The 20435-nt window shown below is 38.7% G+C and overlaps 1 protein-coding gene across 2 annotated transcripts in view; it reads right to left on the bottom strand.

Annotated features, from left to right (window-relative positions):
• zranb3 (zinc finger, RAN-binding domain containing 3) overlaps positions 1-20435 on the bottom strand; it is a 162078-nt gene that overhangs the window by 45906 nt on the left and 95737 nt on the right. For both annotated transcript variants that reach the window (XM_055226965.1, XM_033981176.2), the window contains one exon: positions 7945-8048. In XM_055226965.1, the coding sequence (XP_055082940.1) occupies positions 7945-8048 (104 nt within the window). The remainder of the gene's footprint in view (positions 1-7944; positions 8049-20435) is intronic.

Here is a 20435-nt window from a genome sequence, read left to right as displayed (position 1 = left end):
AACGTGCATTGTGTTCTGCGATCTGATTGGCTGTTGGACTGTAGACCATTGTCCATCAGTCTCCTCCGTGCCGTGTCTCCTGTACAGTACAGAATGTGTTCAGACAAATAAATAAAATAAAAATAAACGTTGGATCGCAGTGTGACTCTGAAGTGCTGTATGTTTGCAAGTTTTCTCCCCGACAAAACCCACAATGTCGATGAAACGTTTTGCACCGACAAAGGCGCCTGCGAAGGTTTGAACTTTGAGAGTGTTTAAAGAGAGAAATGTGAGAAAATGTTAACGCCTGTGTGAAAAAAGTGTATAAAGTGTGTGGTGAGGGGTTTTACAGCAAAAAACATATAAAATAATTGTAAAAAAATAAAGCTGATACTTCACAGATTTCACCTATTGCGGGTTATTTTTAGAACGTAACCCGATAAACGAGGGACCACCGTACAGTACTTACTACTTCCACCACTGATAGCTACTTAAAACATAGCAGTAATTCACATTCACAAACCCTGGTATATATTTGAAATAAATTCTAAAATCTATCTCTGCTTTTGCATTAATGTAAAATTATTCAAAGATATTTTAAAGTGCGCCCTGTAAATGCTACATAGACGTATAGTGTAAGGAACAACCTCAATGTGTCGCCATAGAGATATTACTTTGCCTAGAATGTCCCACAGTATGCAAAAATGTATTCAATTACAGGTGTTTGATCAGAAAAATAAACGCGGGCTTGCCTCTAAACAGATCTCACCTGTCTCTTGGTCTTGTCACCTGCTTGCCTCCATTAAGACAAATTCAATTTTTGTCTAATGTCATGCTGTGGAATATTCCAGGTAAAGCATCCCCTGTACTAACTGATATTTGTGCTATTAAGACCACAGACCTATTCTAAGGTTTAATTTCTTGGACCAAATTGGTTCTTGAATCCTGCCATTACAGCTGCGACACATTAGCATAGCGCTCCTTGCATCCTTTTAAATTACAATCACTTTTTACTATGCATTTTCTTTCCTGGCAACACCTCACACAAACAGCTAACTATCCTAAGGGCCAATTATGCACAAGTCTTTTGAATAGAATGTATTTTGCCCCGCATTGCTTGCCGTAGAAATCTGACTATAACGATTGCTGTTTATTCAAATACATGTTCAGATGTGCGGGAATTATTATGACACCGCACACACTTTAAATAACCAATAATGAGACTTAAGAAAAAACAGAGGACAAGAGCGCAGGTGATTATGGGTAATCACGGTGTAGCTAACGGCAACGGTGAGAAAAAAAAAAAAACATGAACATTTTCCTCTTATTACGCCTCTCATTAGTTCTAACTACTGCCAATTTGAACAGCCATAAGCACTTGCCCTCAATATAAACTTCAGAGCTCTGAAAGCCACTGCGCCGCACACAAGGAGATTCAATTATGAGTTGTTATTGAAGAAGTAATGTACCTGGACTAGTTTATATAATAGAGCTAGAATGTGGGTGGGTTTGAAGGGGCTTGGGTTAGAGTTAAAGCCGTAGTGTGTAACATATGTGGTGGGTTTCTGGTCGCCATCGTCTTTTGGGTGAACCTACTTTGCATTATGTTTTAGCTTTTCCGAAATTGTCCATTGAAATGAATGGGATTCCCGCTTAACAGGAAGTGCCACCATAAAGAAAGTGCATTTCAGTAGTATTTACGGCAAAAGTGGGCGGGGCTCAATACGTCAATAGTTTTGCCTGGAATGTTCCGCAGTATGGCTTAAACTTATATATATGGTGTTTATTCCATTACAGGTTTAGTCTAAAAATGAAAATAACGTGCATTATGACACTGCGGGGACTTGCCTCTCCACAGATCCAGCCTGTAACTTGGCCTTGTGGCATTAGCGTTAAGCATCAAAAACATCAATACCACTTTATGCTAGCTAATAACTACGCTATTTGTTCATTATGAAATAAGTCTTTGTTCAGGCTCTATTAAGGCTAATTATGATGAAGGGTTAGGGTTTTTTCACAACTTTCAGTGACCAGGCTGAAGTTTAGTTTTCAAGCTAACAACAACTAGCATACTAATAGCGTGCTTTCTCATTCTCCGTGGATAGAACTATAAACTGTATAAAAAAGTGGACTAAGTGAGTGTGCCGTCACCCATAGCGTTCACCTCCAGTCAAATGAAGCTAATCTAGGCTAGCAGTTATAGCGGGGAGACTTTGGAGTTCCATATTGGGAATTTCGATCGCAAGTATCATAGCAACCAAAGAGCCAATCCGGAACGAGGCTGTTGAGCGGGTGTGTAAATTGTTGACGTTAGCGGGAGCAACCTCTGGGCAAGAAGGTAGCTGATTTGTCTGTTATTAATGTTCATATCTTGAATAACAGACAAATTAACTAAATAAAAACACCAGGATCACGTAGAGCGGGTTAATACGAACATTTTAACACCAAAATGACGAGTCAGACAGCAGCAGTTACTGAAAGAGGGACGACAATCTTTCAATGTAAAGTGAATTGGAGCCGATGGAGCACGCCTATGAGCACTTCCTATCTGGAACGCGCATACGCAGACAGCGATCTCATTTCTACCCTTAAGAGCTGCTTATAAAATGTATCTGTACTGGGGCGAGCCAAATTTTGCCCAAATGGGGTAGATCCACTTTAATCCTGCTTGTATTTCTTATTGATGGCTTTGGCACATCCCTTGGTGAACCAGGATTAGCTGCACAAGACAGCTTTCCGAACACGATTCCAACAGTTCATCATTTAAACTACAACAATGGACATTTATCTACAAGGCTTATCTCCCCAACATGTCACTCGCCTTGGGCCGCCGCGCATTATAACATCGCGTTGGTGGTTTAGTCAGTCTATGGTCTATGGTAAAACAAGAAGCCGGAATCGTATTTGAATTATTCGGCGAGGAGTTAGATCCTTCATGAATGAAACAAAAAGGGCGTTAAGGATCACAATCCGATCAATATGTAGCACTGTTGGCAAGTGGCTCTTCACGGGAGCCAAGAATGCAATGGAGTGTGATCACAAGTCACATTGGGTTAGTATAAGCTCTGTCTCTGCCTGTTTAGATTTGCACTATGAAAAGGCTATTTATACTGGACTGTATGGTAGGCCTGTCACAATATAGCATTTTGCCACAATTAAAACCGCAAGCAGTGATAGAGGTCCCAAGCTTTTGTAACCGCAGAAGGGCACGCTTCAGTGGAGGGGCTTTCTATCAACCCTGGCTTCATATTTGGTAAGAAATTGGAGATAAATGTTTCAGTTCCATTTCCACATTGCAACGGGGCGCTGGAGAGACGTTTTTAATTTAACAAATCATTATGTCCAGGTCATAAAAACACACAAATGCTACACTGGATCCGTCCAGATCCGACCATTTTTGCAAAGTCACATGGATTTTTATACTTTCAAAATGGCTGTTTCGTTAAGAGTTGTTATGACCACACCCCTGAGACTTACGTAAATTCTTTTAACAACTATGATATCTGGGAGTTCCTGTTAAGAATGCTGTCCTAGCCCTGGATAAGCAGAAGATGATGGATTTTTGGCAGAAAACATTTTCCTGTTGCATAAATGGTCTGGAGTTTTTGGCCTTGATAACAGCAGTAGAAGTATTCTGTATTTCTGTATTGTACTTTTCTATTCAACTTTTCCTCCAAACTGCCACTTAACCAATGTAAAACTATGATTAACAGTTACCACAGGTTCTATCACACCAAACCAAGAAAAACATGAAAATCTGTCATACGCCAAAACTAAATTTTGATACTGGCATCGGAACAGAAAAACATGGATCGCTGCTTCTCTGCGATGATTCCATGATAATATAATTAGTTTTATAGAAACCAGGGTTCTTTTAGCTCTGAGGTAAGCAATCATAAACACATACCACAAAGCTATGTAGTTTTAGTGACCTCTTGCTGTCAGAGTTGGCATCTATGGCCCTATCTCACAATGCTCGTACATCTTGAAAACCATTTTTGTTTATTTAATGGTTTTTTCTGACACAAACTATAACGTATAAAGAACTGTTTCAAGATTGTTCTGTGTTATTCCTTGGCTAAAGAGTACTCGTATGATTCTTTTGACTTGTAGCTGGAGTCGCCCCCTGCTGGTACCTGTCAGAAGTCTTTTTAATGAAACATGATTGGTGGTCTAAAGTACAGCCTCTACATTTTATTCTCTGCTACTTTCCCTTTTCTCTCCATCAGCTCTTTCAGTGACTCAAGTGGGGAGTGTTGAAGTGGATTTGCACATTCTGACTGATTTGGTTCTTATATTCAGAGTACAATGCTTTGTCAGCCCTGCCATTAGAACTCCCATTGTTGACTCTTCAAATATATGACATATGGAGACTGTACAAGTTCGGCTTTTGATTCTTACAAGAAATAGTCACACATATTTTTAAGGTGCACTGTGTAACTTTTCTGGTTTCTGCTCGTCTCCAGGAGTAAGTTGTTCGCTGGGAGTGTTCCACCAGCCAAAGTTACGAGTCCGATCTGCGTAAAGGCGTCCACGCTTTGGAAGTGGCACATCACCTGCACGATTCCATGGAAACAGAATGTTAAAACCGTACTTTGGAACATTCTCCATGGAGGTATGTTTTATGCCATACTCTGGAAGGACAAAGCTCTCGATTTAACGGTCAATCTACGTTCCTAGCCTCACCGAAGGAAGGTCATGAACTTTGGGTAATGATCGAAATCGCGGGTACAAGTGATCAAAATCAGCTTCAGGAAGTGTCTGGGGTGAGGGAGGTCTGGGAGTTCCTGTTTAAACTCAGGAACTCAGCCCTGGATAAGTGGAAGAAAATGGATGGATGGACTGTGGAAGATTATAGCTAACAATATTTCCATGGAAACAAGCAGGAGGACAAGTAAGAGTCAGGTTTGTGGAAATGCAAGCCCACTCCCTGCTAGGATGCATGTTTGTCAATGTAGTAACAACCAAATTGGAAAAACAAAAACAAAAAATGCTTTAATTTTTGTCTATTTTTTGGCTAAAAAGTTACATACTGGGGCTTTCAAGACAGTCCAAGTCCAAGATATGCATAAGGCCGCCAGAAAAGTTACCTAATGCACCTTTAGTTTACGATGACGAGAAATAAAAACACACTTCAGTGGGGTATTTTCAGCGATTTCAAAATGACGTTCAAAACATTGAATCAAATTGAAATGTTACTAATTGAAGCATTCTGTCAAAATTCGCCCGAATAAAGACTGTAAATTGTTGACGTGTTTGCCAAAAATTCTCTAAAGAAATATCTGAAAATGTCTTAATTATGCTTTCCTGCCAATTTAAAACTTCAAATTAAGGACCAATTTGCTACTTAATCTTGATCTTGTTTACTTCAAAACGTGTAAAAAAAATACCATATGTAGTTTTTTTAAATGATTTGCCGCTAATCAAAGTAAACTTGTATCAGTGAAGAGGGTTTGAGCGCTTCTAGACTTGATAATTAAACCTACTATATCTCACATAATGGGCTGTTTTTCAAGTCGTAGCTAATCAAAGCTAATTCAAAACAATTGCATTTCCTTCTTTGACCTTCTTAATAATGTCGCTAGCTAGCTTCTCCTGTCTTGTCTTGCTAATTATCCCGCTAAGTGAAATTGCAAATCGCAGACTATATTAAGCCTTCAAAATGAATCAAATGAAGCGTGTTTTGGTGTGTGTTTTTCTGTGTTAAACATGTGACTGGGACATGATGGTGAGATTTGAGGTAATAACAGACGATCACGATGTTTTCACAGACTTCAGAATGCGCCGTCAAATTAAATAGCTCGTTTTTCACTTCAATTGGAAACGTATGGTACCGCTACGCCAAACTCACGAGGATGATGGAAAAATTAACAACTTAAAACTAAATAATGCTCTGCCAGGAGTTTCCCAGCAGCCCAAGTTACAAGTCAGATGTGTGGAGAGGCGACCGTGCTCACATTGGAAGGCATGTTTTTCCAAGGTAATCTGAGCAATAAAACACCCGGAATTAAAGATACAGTGTGGAACTTTCTTTTTCTCTATGGAGATAGATGCTTTTTTATTATGCCATACTAGTCTTACCAATCCTGCTAAGTAAAATTGCAAATTGGGGCCATAGCTATGATTGGTTTCCGATGACATCACAACATTTATATAGGCCGATAATATTTAAAACATATGTGAACAGCTAAAATTAATATTGTTAAAATACAAAACTTTGTTGTAAGTGTATGGGTTTTGTCATTAATATAGATGATCAGGTTCAACATTTGTGAATTTCAGTGGTGGAACATAATGAAGGAAAAGTAGTAACGTACTGTACTTTGAGGTATCTGTACTTTACTTGAGTACATTTTAAAGTGGATACTTTATACTTTCACTTCACTACATTTTTGAATAGGACTGAAAAGTAAACATATTTTTATTACATTTGAGACCTGCTGAAAAGTCTGAGGGTTTATTTTTACCAAGTTCATAGTTTCAGCAAACAAAAATATACAAACAAAACCGACAAAAAAAAATTCAGTTGTTTCTGTTGAACAAAGTTCAGCACAAATCAAAATCTCTACATCTGCAGCTTGATAAGACCTCAAAATCAAAGCAAAGTACTTTTACTTTTTACTCTTTAAGTACATTTTTAAAGGAGTACTTTAGATTTTTCATATGATACTTTTACTTCAGTATTTTTTTACTCCAGTATCTGTACTTTGACTTAAGTAACAAATATGAGTACTTCTTCCACCACTGGTGGATTTACATTTTGGACATTTCTTGGGCAAAGCAGAATGTAATCAACAGAAAAACCACACTGTAGAATGTGAAAAGCATCAACATTAAAACTTCAAAATGAATCAAATGAAGCGTGTTTTGGTGTGTGTTTTTCTGTGTTAAACATGTGACAGGGACATGATGGTGAGATTTGAGGTAATAAGAGACGATCACGATGCAAGATGCCCCTTCACTTTAACTTGAGAATGAGCTGTCAAATTAAATAGCTTGTTTTTCGCTTCAGTTTGAAATGTATGCTACCGCTAAACCAAACTAATAAGGAAAAGACATAACAGTCCTCATTCACAGGACAGAAATGAACCTTTCATGAATATCTTTACAATGATGTTGAGCTGTATCTGAACAAGGATAAGACACACAGACTAGTATACACCCATGGACCACTATGGACCTACTGGACACTGAAGGATTATACAGATATAAGGCCACATAGGAGTAGAAAACAAAGTACTACAAAATGTTAGAACCATGTGCAGTAATGTTGTCACGATATAATTCTATTGTTGAATGCTACTATTACATTCTTATCCATGTGTTTCAGAGTCATGAAAAATAAGGAAGGTTGCTATAGCGGTTAACAATTTAAAATGAATTAATATATCTTTTGAATGGGCAATAGTCCTCAAAATGTTGCATATAACAGGAAGTTGAAAACCAAGACGATATAAGGGTTTGGAAACAAAAAAGTCTTAAATGATCAGCTCAGTACTTGTTAATTTAAAATGCTAATATGTTCTTGTAATGAGGTCATCGTCAACTTTATAAAATGCTAATTTATGACAAATGAAAAATGTTTTAAAATGTTATAGTTAAGTATGCTAATGTATGCTAATGACTCCATGTATTTAGTACAGATGTATTGTATAAGCAGCTCTTGAGGTCAAAATAAGTCTGTGTCTGTATCTAATTATAAAGCGTTTTTGTCAGAGAATCAGGAAGTGTGTGTTAACATGCTAGTTGTTGTTTGCATTACTGTGATGGAAAAACTGTTGAGAGTTGTGAAAAGTGCTTATAAACTCATCTTGGCGAGTAACTAGGATGCTCCGGATCACTGCAGACTGTTTAAAATGTACTAGATCAGTTTTTCACATTTTAAGTGTGGACTGCAATAATGATGTAAAAGTATCATCAGAAACTCAATTTGCTAAGCATGTATAAAGCTTGTATTTAAAGTACCTTGGTGTAGATATATATTCGGTCTGTATATTGGCTGGCACAAAACTGCAATCCTGGGTACAATGGGAGGCTGGGGTCTTCTTCATCTTGGTCTTTTCCTCCATCTAAAAAAACACAAAATTATTAACATCTGAGCATATACTGTATTTTTTTTTAAATTGATCCAACAATAGAAGCTAGGAGACTCTTTAAAGTACACATATCATACTTTAAAAAAAAAAATCAACGTTAACGTCAATATATTTACAACGTTACAAAAAATCTTGCCTAGTTTTTGATATGTTTTTCATTTTGGTGAAGTTTATAATTGTACTTCCTGGTTTATGATTTTACTTCCTGGTTGGCAGATGTGACATGTGTAGAGGTAATACTGTAACCGTTACCTAGCAACCATATTGTAAACAAGGGGCAAAACTTGTCCTTCATTTTTATTAGTCTAATTATAACTATTGTGTAATTTTTTCTGTTAAATAAATGTGTAAATTGGATGTTTGTATTCAGTTTTGATAACGTAGGTTAGAGTTATACTGTTTCAAAAGTCTTTTCAACTTTATTTCCCACCAAACTGCCACGTAACTGATGTAAAACTATAATAAACATTTACCACAGGTTCTATCCCAACGACCAAGTCGTAATTACAAAAAAACCCCCATGAAAAACTGTCATATGCACTTTCAGATTCATAATTAGCTTACAACAACACGACGATCGTACCTTGTGTGTGCATAAACAGGACATATTTGAGCGGAGTATTCATGACTTCTGAAGCATTTCATTACAGCCCACAAAATGAAACGTAATTTTGGGTGACATTTTGAAACAAGTTGGAACGGGCGACGTTAAGTTATTTGTTGGGGTCTATTAGCTGTGAGTGTATAGTGGAGCATAGAATTACAATAAGCACGCACTGATGCATTCATGATGGAGTCTGTATTAGAAATGAACCAAACTATTGTTACTATAGCGACACAACACACTTTAACCATCATGCAATTCTATATTAGTCTATTATTTATATAGAACTGTATTGTAATGGATACTCAGGAATTAAAGAGTAAATAAGAGTGACCATCCGGGCTGTTTAAAGGTGCAATGTGTAACTTTTTCTGATGGCGCTTCAACCACCTGCTTGTTTCTATGGAACAATAAAAATAAAAACGAGAAAATAGCACATCCTAGCATTCCCCTACTATGTGTGTGTGTGTTTTTTGTGCTGTTATTTTGATATGGACACAGATCAGGAGTTGACTTCAACCCTAAAAACAGTGACACAAATTAGCTACTGATCTCTTCTCGTCCCAAACAGCCCGATGCTTTCCGTCCTGTTTTGTATCAACACATGACAATTTATCTGGCTGCAACTGGCCCATTTATTTTCACTGAAGAAATGGTGGAAAAACAACAACCGCAAGAAAAAAATTGTGAAAAAGAGAAAGAGAGAAAAAGCCAGAGAGAGGTCTAATTCTATATTATTCTATTATTTATACTGATCTGTTGTGACTAAGTGAATTGCAATAATTAAAGGGCCGGTACCCCATTTTGTCCCATGTATTTGAGCAAAATTCCCTAGTACAGCAGATCTTCAGATCAAACTAATACCCAGTGTACTGTCTGCAACTAATTATAAAGTGTTATACTGTCAGATAATCAGGAAGTGCACTATTAGCATGCTAATTGATCCGCTCTGGTCTCTGAGAGTTTTTTATGTTTTGAAAAATCAGGTACAGCGCTTTCAAGGAATAAATAAGAGTGACCGATGACCGTTATTACCATTACCGAAAGTGGTGAGAGACAGAGGAAGAGAGATAAAGAGAGAGAAAGAAAAGGATGAAACGACAAGACACCATAGATGACGGAGGAGAGGAGAGAGATTTGGTGGAGCGAGTGTGAGCAGAGCCCTTAATGTCAGCTTGTTCATGCCTCCAGCAAAGGTCAGAGTGGTGCGAATGAGAAGGCCCCGGCTCGTTTAGACAATGACCTATAACACTGCCATAATACTGGCCTTAAATCAGCGTCCCCAAAAGCACACTTTGTTTTAGGAGCAGACGGACAAGGCGAGTCTAATGGCGAGAGGGAGCGCGGTTAGGATGTGTGGTGGATCTATGGGGCAGCATCGGAAAATGGAGGTTTAAAGGCGTGCTATGCAACTTATCTGGTGGAGTGACGCCGCCGTGCTGATCATATTACATTAGAAAATTGACACTCCTCTCTCTGTAACTGCTGCGGTAAGACTCATCATTTTGGTCCTAAAATCTACATGATCCTGGTGTTTTTATTTCACTATTTTGTTATGTGTCTCAAGATAGAAACATTAATAACAGACAAATCAGGTGCCTTCGTTCCTCAAGGTTGCTCTCGCTAACGTTGGCAACAGGTTTGATTGACAGCGTTGCTAAGTGCCCTCTCCCTGACAAACCAGCAGTGTTTTGCTCCAGATTGGCTCGTTGGTTGCTATGATACTAGCGGTTAAAATTCCAAATATGGAACTAAAATGAACTAAAACTATACCCGAACTAAACCTGAACTTAACCAGGAGTAGACAAGTACAAAATCAGAACAATACCATAACTATAAAAGTTTACTAGAACTAAACTTATCTAAAATGATACCAAGACTATGGCAGAACTACACCAGGACTAAACTAAGACTAAACCAGAATCATACCGGTACTATACAAGAACTAAACTTAACTAAAACTATACTAGGACTAAGTATAGACTAAACCAGAACCATTAAACTAGAACTAAATCAAGATTAAACAGACTAAAACAGAACTAAACCAGGACTATAGCAGGTCTAATCTAGGATTAAACCATCGACCAAAATACACCAAATCCCATCAAAAGCCCCATTGACAGGGCTGTAATTGGCCTCTTGTCATCCTTCAGTGTGTTGGACAGTAACAAAGGCCCATCTATAACTGTGGGTCATTCATCACACAAAATCATTACAATGGCTGTTTTGTCTCTTCTTAATTACAACATTTATTGATGCAGTGAAGATGTGGCGTTCACAATGACACGTCCTCACTTATGTTACAAGAAATGCCATGACTTTTGCTTTGCCTTGCAATAGTCACAAGGATATGCAGTGCACATTTTAGGGCACTTTGTGCCAACCTGTGTGTGAACCATAGACTGTATATATAAATGGACATACCTAACGCGCTAGCCACTGCGTTCTAATTAAGAAGTGATCATGGGCGTGCTCCAGCTCCATCGACTCTGGCTCCAATTCACATTAAATTGAAAAATTGTCACCCCTCTCTCTGTAACTGCTGCTGTCAGGCTCGTCATTTTGGTTGTAAAATGTTTGTATTAGCCTGCTGTACATGATCCTGGGGATTAAATTTTTCTATTGTGTCCGTTAATTAAGATATGAACATCAAAGCAGACGAATCAGGTGCTTTCTTTCCCTGAGGTCGCTCCCGCTAGAGTTAGCTATAGGTCTGATTGGGAGTGTTACTAAGCAGGAAGGGGCATTACCTTCATCAGCCTCGCCCTGAACTGGTTCTTAGGTTGCTATGATACTAGTGGTCAGAATTCCAGATATGGAACTTGGCTCCAAATTCGCTGCTACAACTGCTAGCCTTGATGAGCTTCATTTGACTGGTGCCGAACGAGGGTGATGTCCCATTCACTTAGACCACTTCAGTCTGTGGTGTAAACGCTATATGTAACCCTACATATATTTAAAAAGGCTACATTCATTATATTCTCTATTGTCTATATTACTGTTTTTTATTATCCTTGTGGTATCAGTATTAGTATGGAGTATTGATTCTATTCCTTAGTATCAAAATAGAGTTTGAAATTTTAGTAACGTGTCTAACACTAAACAGTAATTTAAGCGTTATACTCCATTAGTTTTCTTATATACAAATAAATGCCTGTATTAAACAAGCAAAGAAAACAGGAAGGCAAACCTATGCATCTAAAGTCGGTCTAATTACAAGTTTTAGTTTGTTAAATAAAGAAATGGAAGATTAGATGGGCAATTTGCACTCTGAAAACGCAACACCCAAGTACCACACTGGAATATATGTCTGCACAGTCCCATTACATTGTGAAGAAGACAAGGTTTCTTATATATTACAGTTAGAAGTGTTAGAAGTGTTAGAAGCTGTAAATTAGCATGGGAATATACAGATGCCAATATACAGTTGCCATAGTAACAAAATACAGTTGCTGGTCTTAAGATGTCACCCACCTAAATTGGTCCCACTTCATAATAACTACACTTTAATTAGCCTTAATGAAGCATGACTTAAGACTTAATTCGCAATGAACATGTGAACTGTTTGCGATGTGACTTTTTTTTTTTTTTGCCCGGATGCCCTTCCCTTTTTAATCTGCCTCGTGACTTGTGGCAATAAGAGGTGGAGAGGTGAAGTGTCTTGCCTAAGGACAGGGTGACAGTACGTACTCAGGCGATCCAGATGAAATGACAAAAAACTGTAATACAAACTGAAAACTAAAGCGAGAATCACATTTCAGTCCATGGCACAGGGTCAGCAGTTTTTATGCAGAATAAGACTTTGTTGTTTGTGGAGGAAATTATGTTACTTAAAACAATGTGGGTTTTGTAATGTGCTAAATGCTAATTGCTAATTAAAGGGCCCGTACCAGATTTTTTCCCCATGTATTTGTACAGATATAGTGCATAAGCAGCTCTCGAGGACCACTGCAAATGAAAATAGTTCTGTTTTTCATGTTTGTAAGACAGTAAAAATCAGGCTTTAATCTTGTGTGACTCAAAGCAACATCTATCCATCATCTATCTGTCTATTTGTCAATATTTCTTCCACGTATATGCAGGTTCTTCCACTCATTCCTTAGCAGTGAATCCCTCTGTCCTCTGTATCTCTTCTATATCCATGTGTGTACTATTAAATCAAACACGTTTTTATTTCAACACAGACATTTACAGCTGATGTTGTGTTCACTGGGTGTGTTTTTCCAGGCGGGATTACGCTCATAAGTCTTCTCCCTGACCTATCATGTCCCGAGCCCATATCCTTCATTTTTATGTTTGTCATTCTCACCGGTGCAATTTTCCAAGGCTCTGGTACACAGTGTTTGGATTGGGCCATTTGGCAAGACATTTTGAGGGCACTAGAGACAAGTACTGTCTCACATTATAATATCATTTGGGGGGATTTTATTGGAAGGATTGCAACAGGTTTTAACCAGTAGTCAACAGAACTAAATCAGGACTAGATGAGAACTATACTAGGACTATACCAGGACTAAACCAGGACTAGACAAGGATGAAGACAGAGCTAAACCAGGACTAAACTGGAATTATAGTAGAACTAAACTAAACTAGGACTATACCAGGAGTAAGACAAGGACTAAACTAGAACTGTACCAAATGTAAACCAGGAATAATCTAAGACTAAACCAGGACTAAACTAAGACTAAGCTAGAACTAAACCAGGACTAAACTAAGACTAAATCAGAACTAAACCAAGACTAAACTAAGACTAAACCAGAACTAAACCAAGACTAAACCAAGACTAAACTAAGACTAAACCAGAACTAAACCAAGACTAAACCAACACTAAAACAGAACTAAACCAGGACTAAACTAAGACTAAGCAAGAACTAATCAAGGACTATTTCAGGACTGATCTAAGACTCAAACAGAACCTAGCCAGAACTAAATCTGAACTAAACAGAGACTGTCAGGACTATACCAGAACTAAACCAGGTCTAAACTAAGACTAAACCCAAACTAAACCAGGACTAAACTAAGGCTAAACTAAGACTAAGCTAGAACTAAACCATGTCGCTCTTCCATATTCTTCATTTGTATGTTTGTCATTGTGACCGGTGCCATTTTCCCCAGCTCGCCCCAGTGTTTGTGCACTCGTTGGATAGATGCAGGTGGATTGGGCCACTTTGCAAGACCAATAACATTTTGAGGGCACTAGAAACAAGTAGCATCTCCAAACAACGCAGGTGGAGTTGGTGCTCAAAGGCATGGGCTACATCGGGCGGGAATCAGGACTAACTCAGACCCTAAACAAAGAAAAGAACGATATTCAGAGAATGCTTGGAAGATCATGCAAAATAAGCCTCAGATCAAACCTTGGGGTAGTTCAATGGATTTAAGTAATAACCATATACTATATACAAGTGGACATAGCTAGCCCGTTAGCCACAGCGTTCCAAATAGTGAGTGAGCAGGATTTAGCTTCATCAATGCTGGGTTCAATTCACTTTCCTTGTAGCATCCTGTGTAGCGTCAACAATCCTGATTGGCTCTTTGGAGCACTAAACCAGAACTATGCCAGGACTAACAAGACCTAAACCAGGACTATTCCAGGACGAAACCATACATAAACCAGGACTAAACCAGAACTAAGCCAAAACAAAACCAGGACTAGACCAGAACTAACCCAGGACCAGGACTTACACAGCAGAAGTAAACCAGATGAGAAATATGACTAAACGTGAACTAAACATGAACTACCAGGACTAAACTAGAACTAAATCTGAGGGAAACCAGGACTAGAGAAGTAAACCACAACTAAACCAGGTCTAAAACGGAACTAAACCAGGACTAAACCAGGACTAAACCAGAACTATACTAGGACTAAACCAAAACTAAACAAAACCTCAACTAAGACTAAACCAGGACTATCAGGACTAAACCAGAACAACACCAGAACAAAACCAGGATTATCAGGACTAAACGAGGTCTAAAACAGGCCTAAACCAGGACTAAGCCAGGACTAAACCAGGACTAAACCAGGACTAAACTCTGAAACGACACCCCATGCAGTTGATGACACAGTGTATCTCTATTGCTACACAGAAAACAAAAGGCAGTATTGTGCAGAGGCAGGTTTATTAGCTGTAAGCACTTTCTCGCCTGGATCGGCTGTTTGGTTTTTGCAGTGCAGGAACGTGATGGCAGCGATGGCGGAGGCTTTAAGTGGGGCATTTAAACGATGGGGGCAATTCATCTTACAAAGCCTGTCTTATTAGCCTGTCACTTAAGCCCTATGAGCAGTAGCTTCAAAACAACCCCAGGGAAGAGCGTGTGTTCTTTTACCGCAAGAGAGCGACAACATAGCCTAATTGGACTGACTCATCTGATGTTCCGGGCCGGGATCGAAGCGAAAGATAGAAAGAAATATATTGGTGATTTTCCTGAACGGAGATGTTTTAAAGAGTTTGTGGAAAGTAGCTGGAGGTATTGTAGTAATAAGGGAGTTAATTTGGGTTAATGGAAAAAAAAAACCTTGATGTAATACTGTCTGACTTTCATTTTGAGCAATTTATCTGTTGGGTTTTATATATGCAACAATTAATTAGGATTATTAGATGCTACTTTTTTAATTGGTAGTGTTTCGGAAGCAGCGACATGTGACCCCACACTTCTTAAAGACATTTTAGTTTGATGTTACTTCCTGTTCGCTGCCACGGCCCTATCTGCCTTTAAGTCACAAATATGATTGATGACAGTATACCCATTATTTTACATGGTGTCAAATGTGCACTATGCCACTTTTCAAGGGGAATGTTCCACAGTATGGCATTAAACATCTTCATATATCTTGCATTTAGTCAGTTTTGGCATTTTTTTTTCCCCAATAAAAAAGGTCTAAACCAGAGGCCTTTAGTATGAAGCTGGCTGAAGTATCTGCCAACCCTGGATTGAATGACAGAAAAGCTAAGCGCTACTTCACACACGAGGAACTGTCAATCCAAAACACGAAATATATGAGGAATTAAAATGATAAAGAACAAGCCAAAGGAAACGTCCGCTGCATTCATGTGAAGTCAGCAATCACGCCCATGCACGTTACGCTACGAAGCAAAGACCCTATTTGTACGTCATTCAAGCCGTGAAACATTGGCTGCAACGTATCAGGACTCAGGACTAAACCATACCTGAACCAGGTCTAAACCAGGACTACGCCGGTCTAAACCAGCCAAATTGTGCATGTAGCTAGTTCTTACTTTGTTACTTAGACCCAGTCTGTTGTAGCATGGGTTCAATTCACCACTAAATCAGGACAAATCAAGGCTAAACAAGACTCAACCAGGACTCAACCAGGACTAAACCAGGACTCAACCAGGACTCGACTGTGGATTAAACCAGTTTCTAAAGACTGAACTGTGCATGTAGATAGTTCTTTGTTATTTAGACCCATTAGTCTATAGCAGCATGGGTTCAATTCACCACTAAATCAAAATTAAACCAAGATTAAACCAGGACTAAACCAGGACTACAGCAGGACTAAACCAAGACTCAACCATTAGTCAACCAGGCCTCAACCGTGGATTAACCTGTGCATGTAGCTAGTTCTTACTTTGTTACTTTGACCCATCAGTCTGTAGCAGCATGGGTTCAATTCATCACTTAACCAGGACTATAGCAGAACTAAATCGGGACTAAACCAGGACTAAACCAGGACTAAACCCGGTATTAAACCAGTGCCTAAAGACTGAACGGTGCCTGTAGCTAGTTCTTACTTTGTTACTTCGACCCATCAGTCTGTAGCAGCGTGGGTTTAATTCGCATCACCGCAGTTGTCCAATAAAAGTGACCTATGGGGTCAGCAGAGGCGCGGTAATGGGGGGTTTGAGAAGGCAAATGTGCAGCTTTCGGGACGCCCACGCTCCTTGATTGCGTTGAGATTAGTTTCCCGTCACCGTGGAGACGAGCAATCACTCCTCCTCTGTGTCCAGCTCGGCTCCATTCATGCACAGGTGAGAGAGAGAGGGAGTGAGGGAGAGGAGGAGGTAATATCTGGAGTTTAAAATACTTACAAGTCAAGTGGGGCTGCAGTAATGTACAATTTGAGTGTTATATAAAAGTGTAATTTAATAACTATCAAATCTCCCATCCAGGTGAATTCTGGACACTCTGGTTTCCCCCGACAACCCAAAATATGCTCCATAGGTAAAATCCTCCTGCTAATGTAGTCCTGACCAAGCCTAGCACAAGATTTGGAGATGGGTTCACTGCTCCTGACAGGTTACCCCGGCGGTATTGAAGGATGGGTCAAATGCAGAGGATCAATTTCCCTACGAGGACAATAAAGTGAACCTTAACGTTATGTAAACTGGTAGAGAAGGTTTTGACGGTGGTCATTTGGACTCTACTTTTGCGATCAAGACCTTCTGGATCTCATCTGGAAGCTGTATTGTAGAGCATGAATTCTCTACACTCCTGGACGAATGAAGGATTACACCGTCTTCTGTCAACTGGACAAAAACGTTAAGAGAGAATATGTTTTGTCTCATCCAAGCAGCTTCTTCAATTCTGACAGAGTTCTGTAAGTCATCTGTATGAAGGGAGGGGCTAACAACACCGAAACGAACACACCCTAATTGTTTCTGTAATTATCTATCCGTATCTGTTTTTGGTTAAGCCCATTGGATCTAAGGTGTGAACGGTCACCCTTAGATTCACATTTTACATACTTTGGGCAAAGAAATGTGGAAAATATTTGGGTACACACTAACAAGAACATGCATAACAATGTATTTTGGGCTAACCACTGACGAATGCAACTCAAAAAAGGACTATTATTTAATCAAGATATTATTGGCAGCATCAAAAAAAGCCATTACACGCAAAAGGCATAAGGAAGACCCCACTACGTTTGGCAACTGGAAGGACATTGTGGAAGAAATTTGCGTTAAGGAGAGACTTACATTATATTCTAAGGTTACAATAAGAAAAATATGAAGAACACTGGGGAAAAATGGAAATTGTATTTAAATGACAGCTGACCGATTGTTCATTGTTCTATTGTAATGTCTTTTGAAAACAATAAAATATAAGTTAAGATCAACGATATTAAAGCCATAAATGTTGTAACTATTCTGGTGGAGAGTCCAAAACCTGCTCATCTTCATGGAAATATTATTATTTTGTCTGAAATTTTGTACAATATGGCATTAAGCTGGTAGAAATATTAGTGATTAGAATTATTTTTTCATTAATAGTTGAAATAATGTCGTTGTATTAGTAGAGGGTTTGTCAAAAATATCGAAAATTCCATACTAAAACATGTATTCAAACTAGATACTCATTTGAATAGGTATCGATGCTAAAAAAGTCACATTCACAGGACAGAAATGAACCTTTAGAATGATCTTGAGCTGTATCATAACAAGTGTAAGACTAGTATACGCCCATGGACCACTACGGAACCTACCTGGACCACTGAGGAGTTACACAGATCCGTATAGACTGAGAATACTTTGAGTGAAGCGAAGGAGCACACACCAAGACGCTATGGACGAAAATAAAAACAGATGTATAGACAGATATTAGCAGTTGCCATAGAAACCACCGTGGGACTTCACAGGGTCCCAAAAAAAAATGGCGTCCGGCGGAGAATCTTTAGAGGTGCCATTTGTGATCGGCGGCGCGGCTTTTATCTTCCCGCTCCAGTCGGCTTTGAAAGAATGTTTTTAAAAGACAAGTGTGTTAACCTTTGATTTTTTTTTTTTTTTTTGAAGGTAGAAAGCACGACAGGAGGTAACAGCGCCGGTACATTGGTTTGGTCGGGTTGCATTCAAGGAACGCTGGGAATTTTGAGTGTCCGCGGGCACTAATAGATGTCAGGGGGAGATGGCATGCTTGGCTTTGGTTAAAGGGAAGTGGTGGGAGAGTTGTTCCACATTGATCTAAAGATGTTAGAAGCTAATAGGGAGCGATAACCTGGCTGTTAAGAGGTCTATGAGATTTTCCCTTTAAAGTTAAATGGACTTGAAAACCAGCACTGAGTCTCGCCGGTGTCGACATAAAAGTCAAAGGGTTTTTATCTTGCATTTGAGGGAAACGGTTTAATTATCTCAAAGCATGTGGCGAGAGGCGGGCTTAACTAGAGCTACGCGTTATATCGTTTATGTAATAATAATAATAAAGGTGTATTATGTAACATTCCTGTTCCGTTTTGCCTAGAATGTTCCACTGTATTTTGCATCGTACTAATCTATTTCCATGGAGACAATAAAGCGGGGAAAACGGCAGGTTAGATCTGTGGAAATTCGACTTCACTCACTGTAAGAATGCACATTTTTTACTGCGTTTTTGAGCATTAGAAATCGCCGAATAAACGCAAGATTTACGGTGGAACATAACGTAAAGCAACAACATCTCCATGGATAAGCGCAGGTTAGAGAAAAGTTACATAGTGCAGCTTTATAAGTAAACCTTTCAAGAAATGGATTATTAATTTTATAGTCCAATCACGAAGAAACGATGAATGACAACAATGCAAGATAAAACGGACGTCTTCCCACTTGACCGTCTCCATTTATCCAGGCATAGAACTGGCGTTTTTCTATCGTCAGCAAATTACTAACTTAACGTAAAACTGCACAACAAATCTCTAAAATTCCACACTAATTCTGACCTTAAATGCCTCCCTCTAGCAGCTATAAAGGCATCGCCCAGGTCACCAGCTTTACTTAGACTATGCAAGCCTAGCATTTTAGCAGCCCGGCCATTCTTAATATCGCTCGGCGTAATTAGTTCTTTGTAATTAGCGCGATTTATTGCTTTGCGTATCCCTGGGAGACGGCCTTACTGTAACCGAGGTCTTAATTTGCAATAATACGCCCTGCATAATTGGGAATTTGTATGGAGGGGGGACCTAAGAAAATAAGATGGGAGTGGACAATAGGAGTGGCTCTAATGGCTCAAGTATCATTTGGTGAAAGACGAGTTACGAAGCATGTTTCTTTGAGCTGATACAATATTCGATATTTGCTGATATTTATATTTTACTTTTAAAATCCATAGCCAGGACCACAAATTTAACTTTAAATCCCCTGCACCTGATTGTTACAGTCTTAAAAACATGACAACGGTAAAAGTTTGCAGCGGTCCAAAGTTATTCCTCAGTTACCTTATCCATTCTGAACACCCTGATAATTCACCATGATGAGTTTATAAGCACTTTTCACAACTTTCAGAGACCAGAGAGAAGTTTTGCTGTGAACAACTGAGATGCTAATGTGTGCTTCTGACAATAAAATGCTTTATTTTGACTGAAGCAAGACACATTTTGCTCAAATACATAAAGAAAATCAGATACAGGACTTTTAAGTTGAGCAAACGATCACAAATTAAATTAAATTATGTAAAAATATATATATTAGAACTGATATATATAATCTATAGAGGTTAGTCATGACATTAAAATGTATACACTTTATAAATGCTATGCTAAAATGATGTTTCCGTGGAGACAAAGGAAGATTGTAACGATAGGGGAGCTCATTTGCATATTTATTTTCAGTTTTTGCGAGAATGAAGGAAGTTGAATTATATTTGTGACTGGGGTAGCTTGAGGACATGAAGCTGTGAGTGAGTCATGGTGTCAAAGTAATGTTTTTTAAAAGTTAATTTTTATACAGAACCCTAAGAAAGAAAATGAGAAAGAATTTCACCAAACTGTCAAAGCAGAGAAAAAAGGGATGGATTGTGCAATAAAAATATATAATTACAACAAC

Source organism: Periophthalmus magnuspinnatus, chromosome 2, assembly GCF_009829125.3.
Source record: "Periophthalmus magnuspinnatus isolate fPerMag1 chromosome 2, fPerMag1.2.pri, whole genome shotgun sequence".
Lineage (NCBI taxonomy): Eukaryota > Metazoa > Chordata > Actinopteri > Gobiiformes > Gobiidae > Periophthalmus > Periophthalmus magnuspinnatus.
Note: the sequence above shows the minus strand (reverse complement) of the source record. Positions and strands in the feature narration are given on the sequence as shown.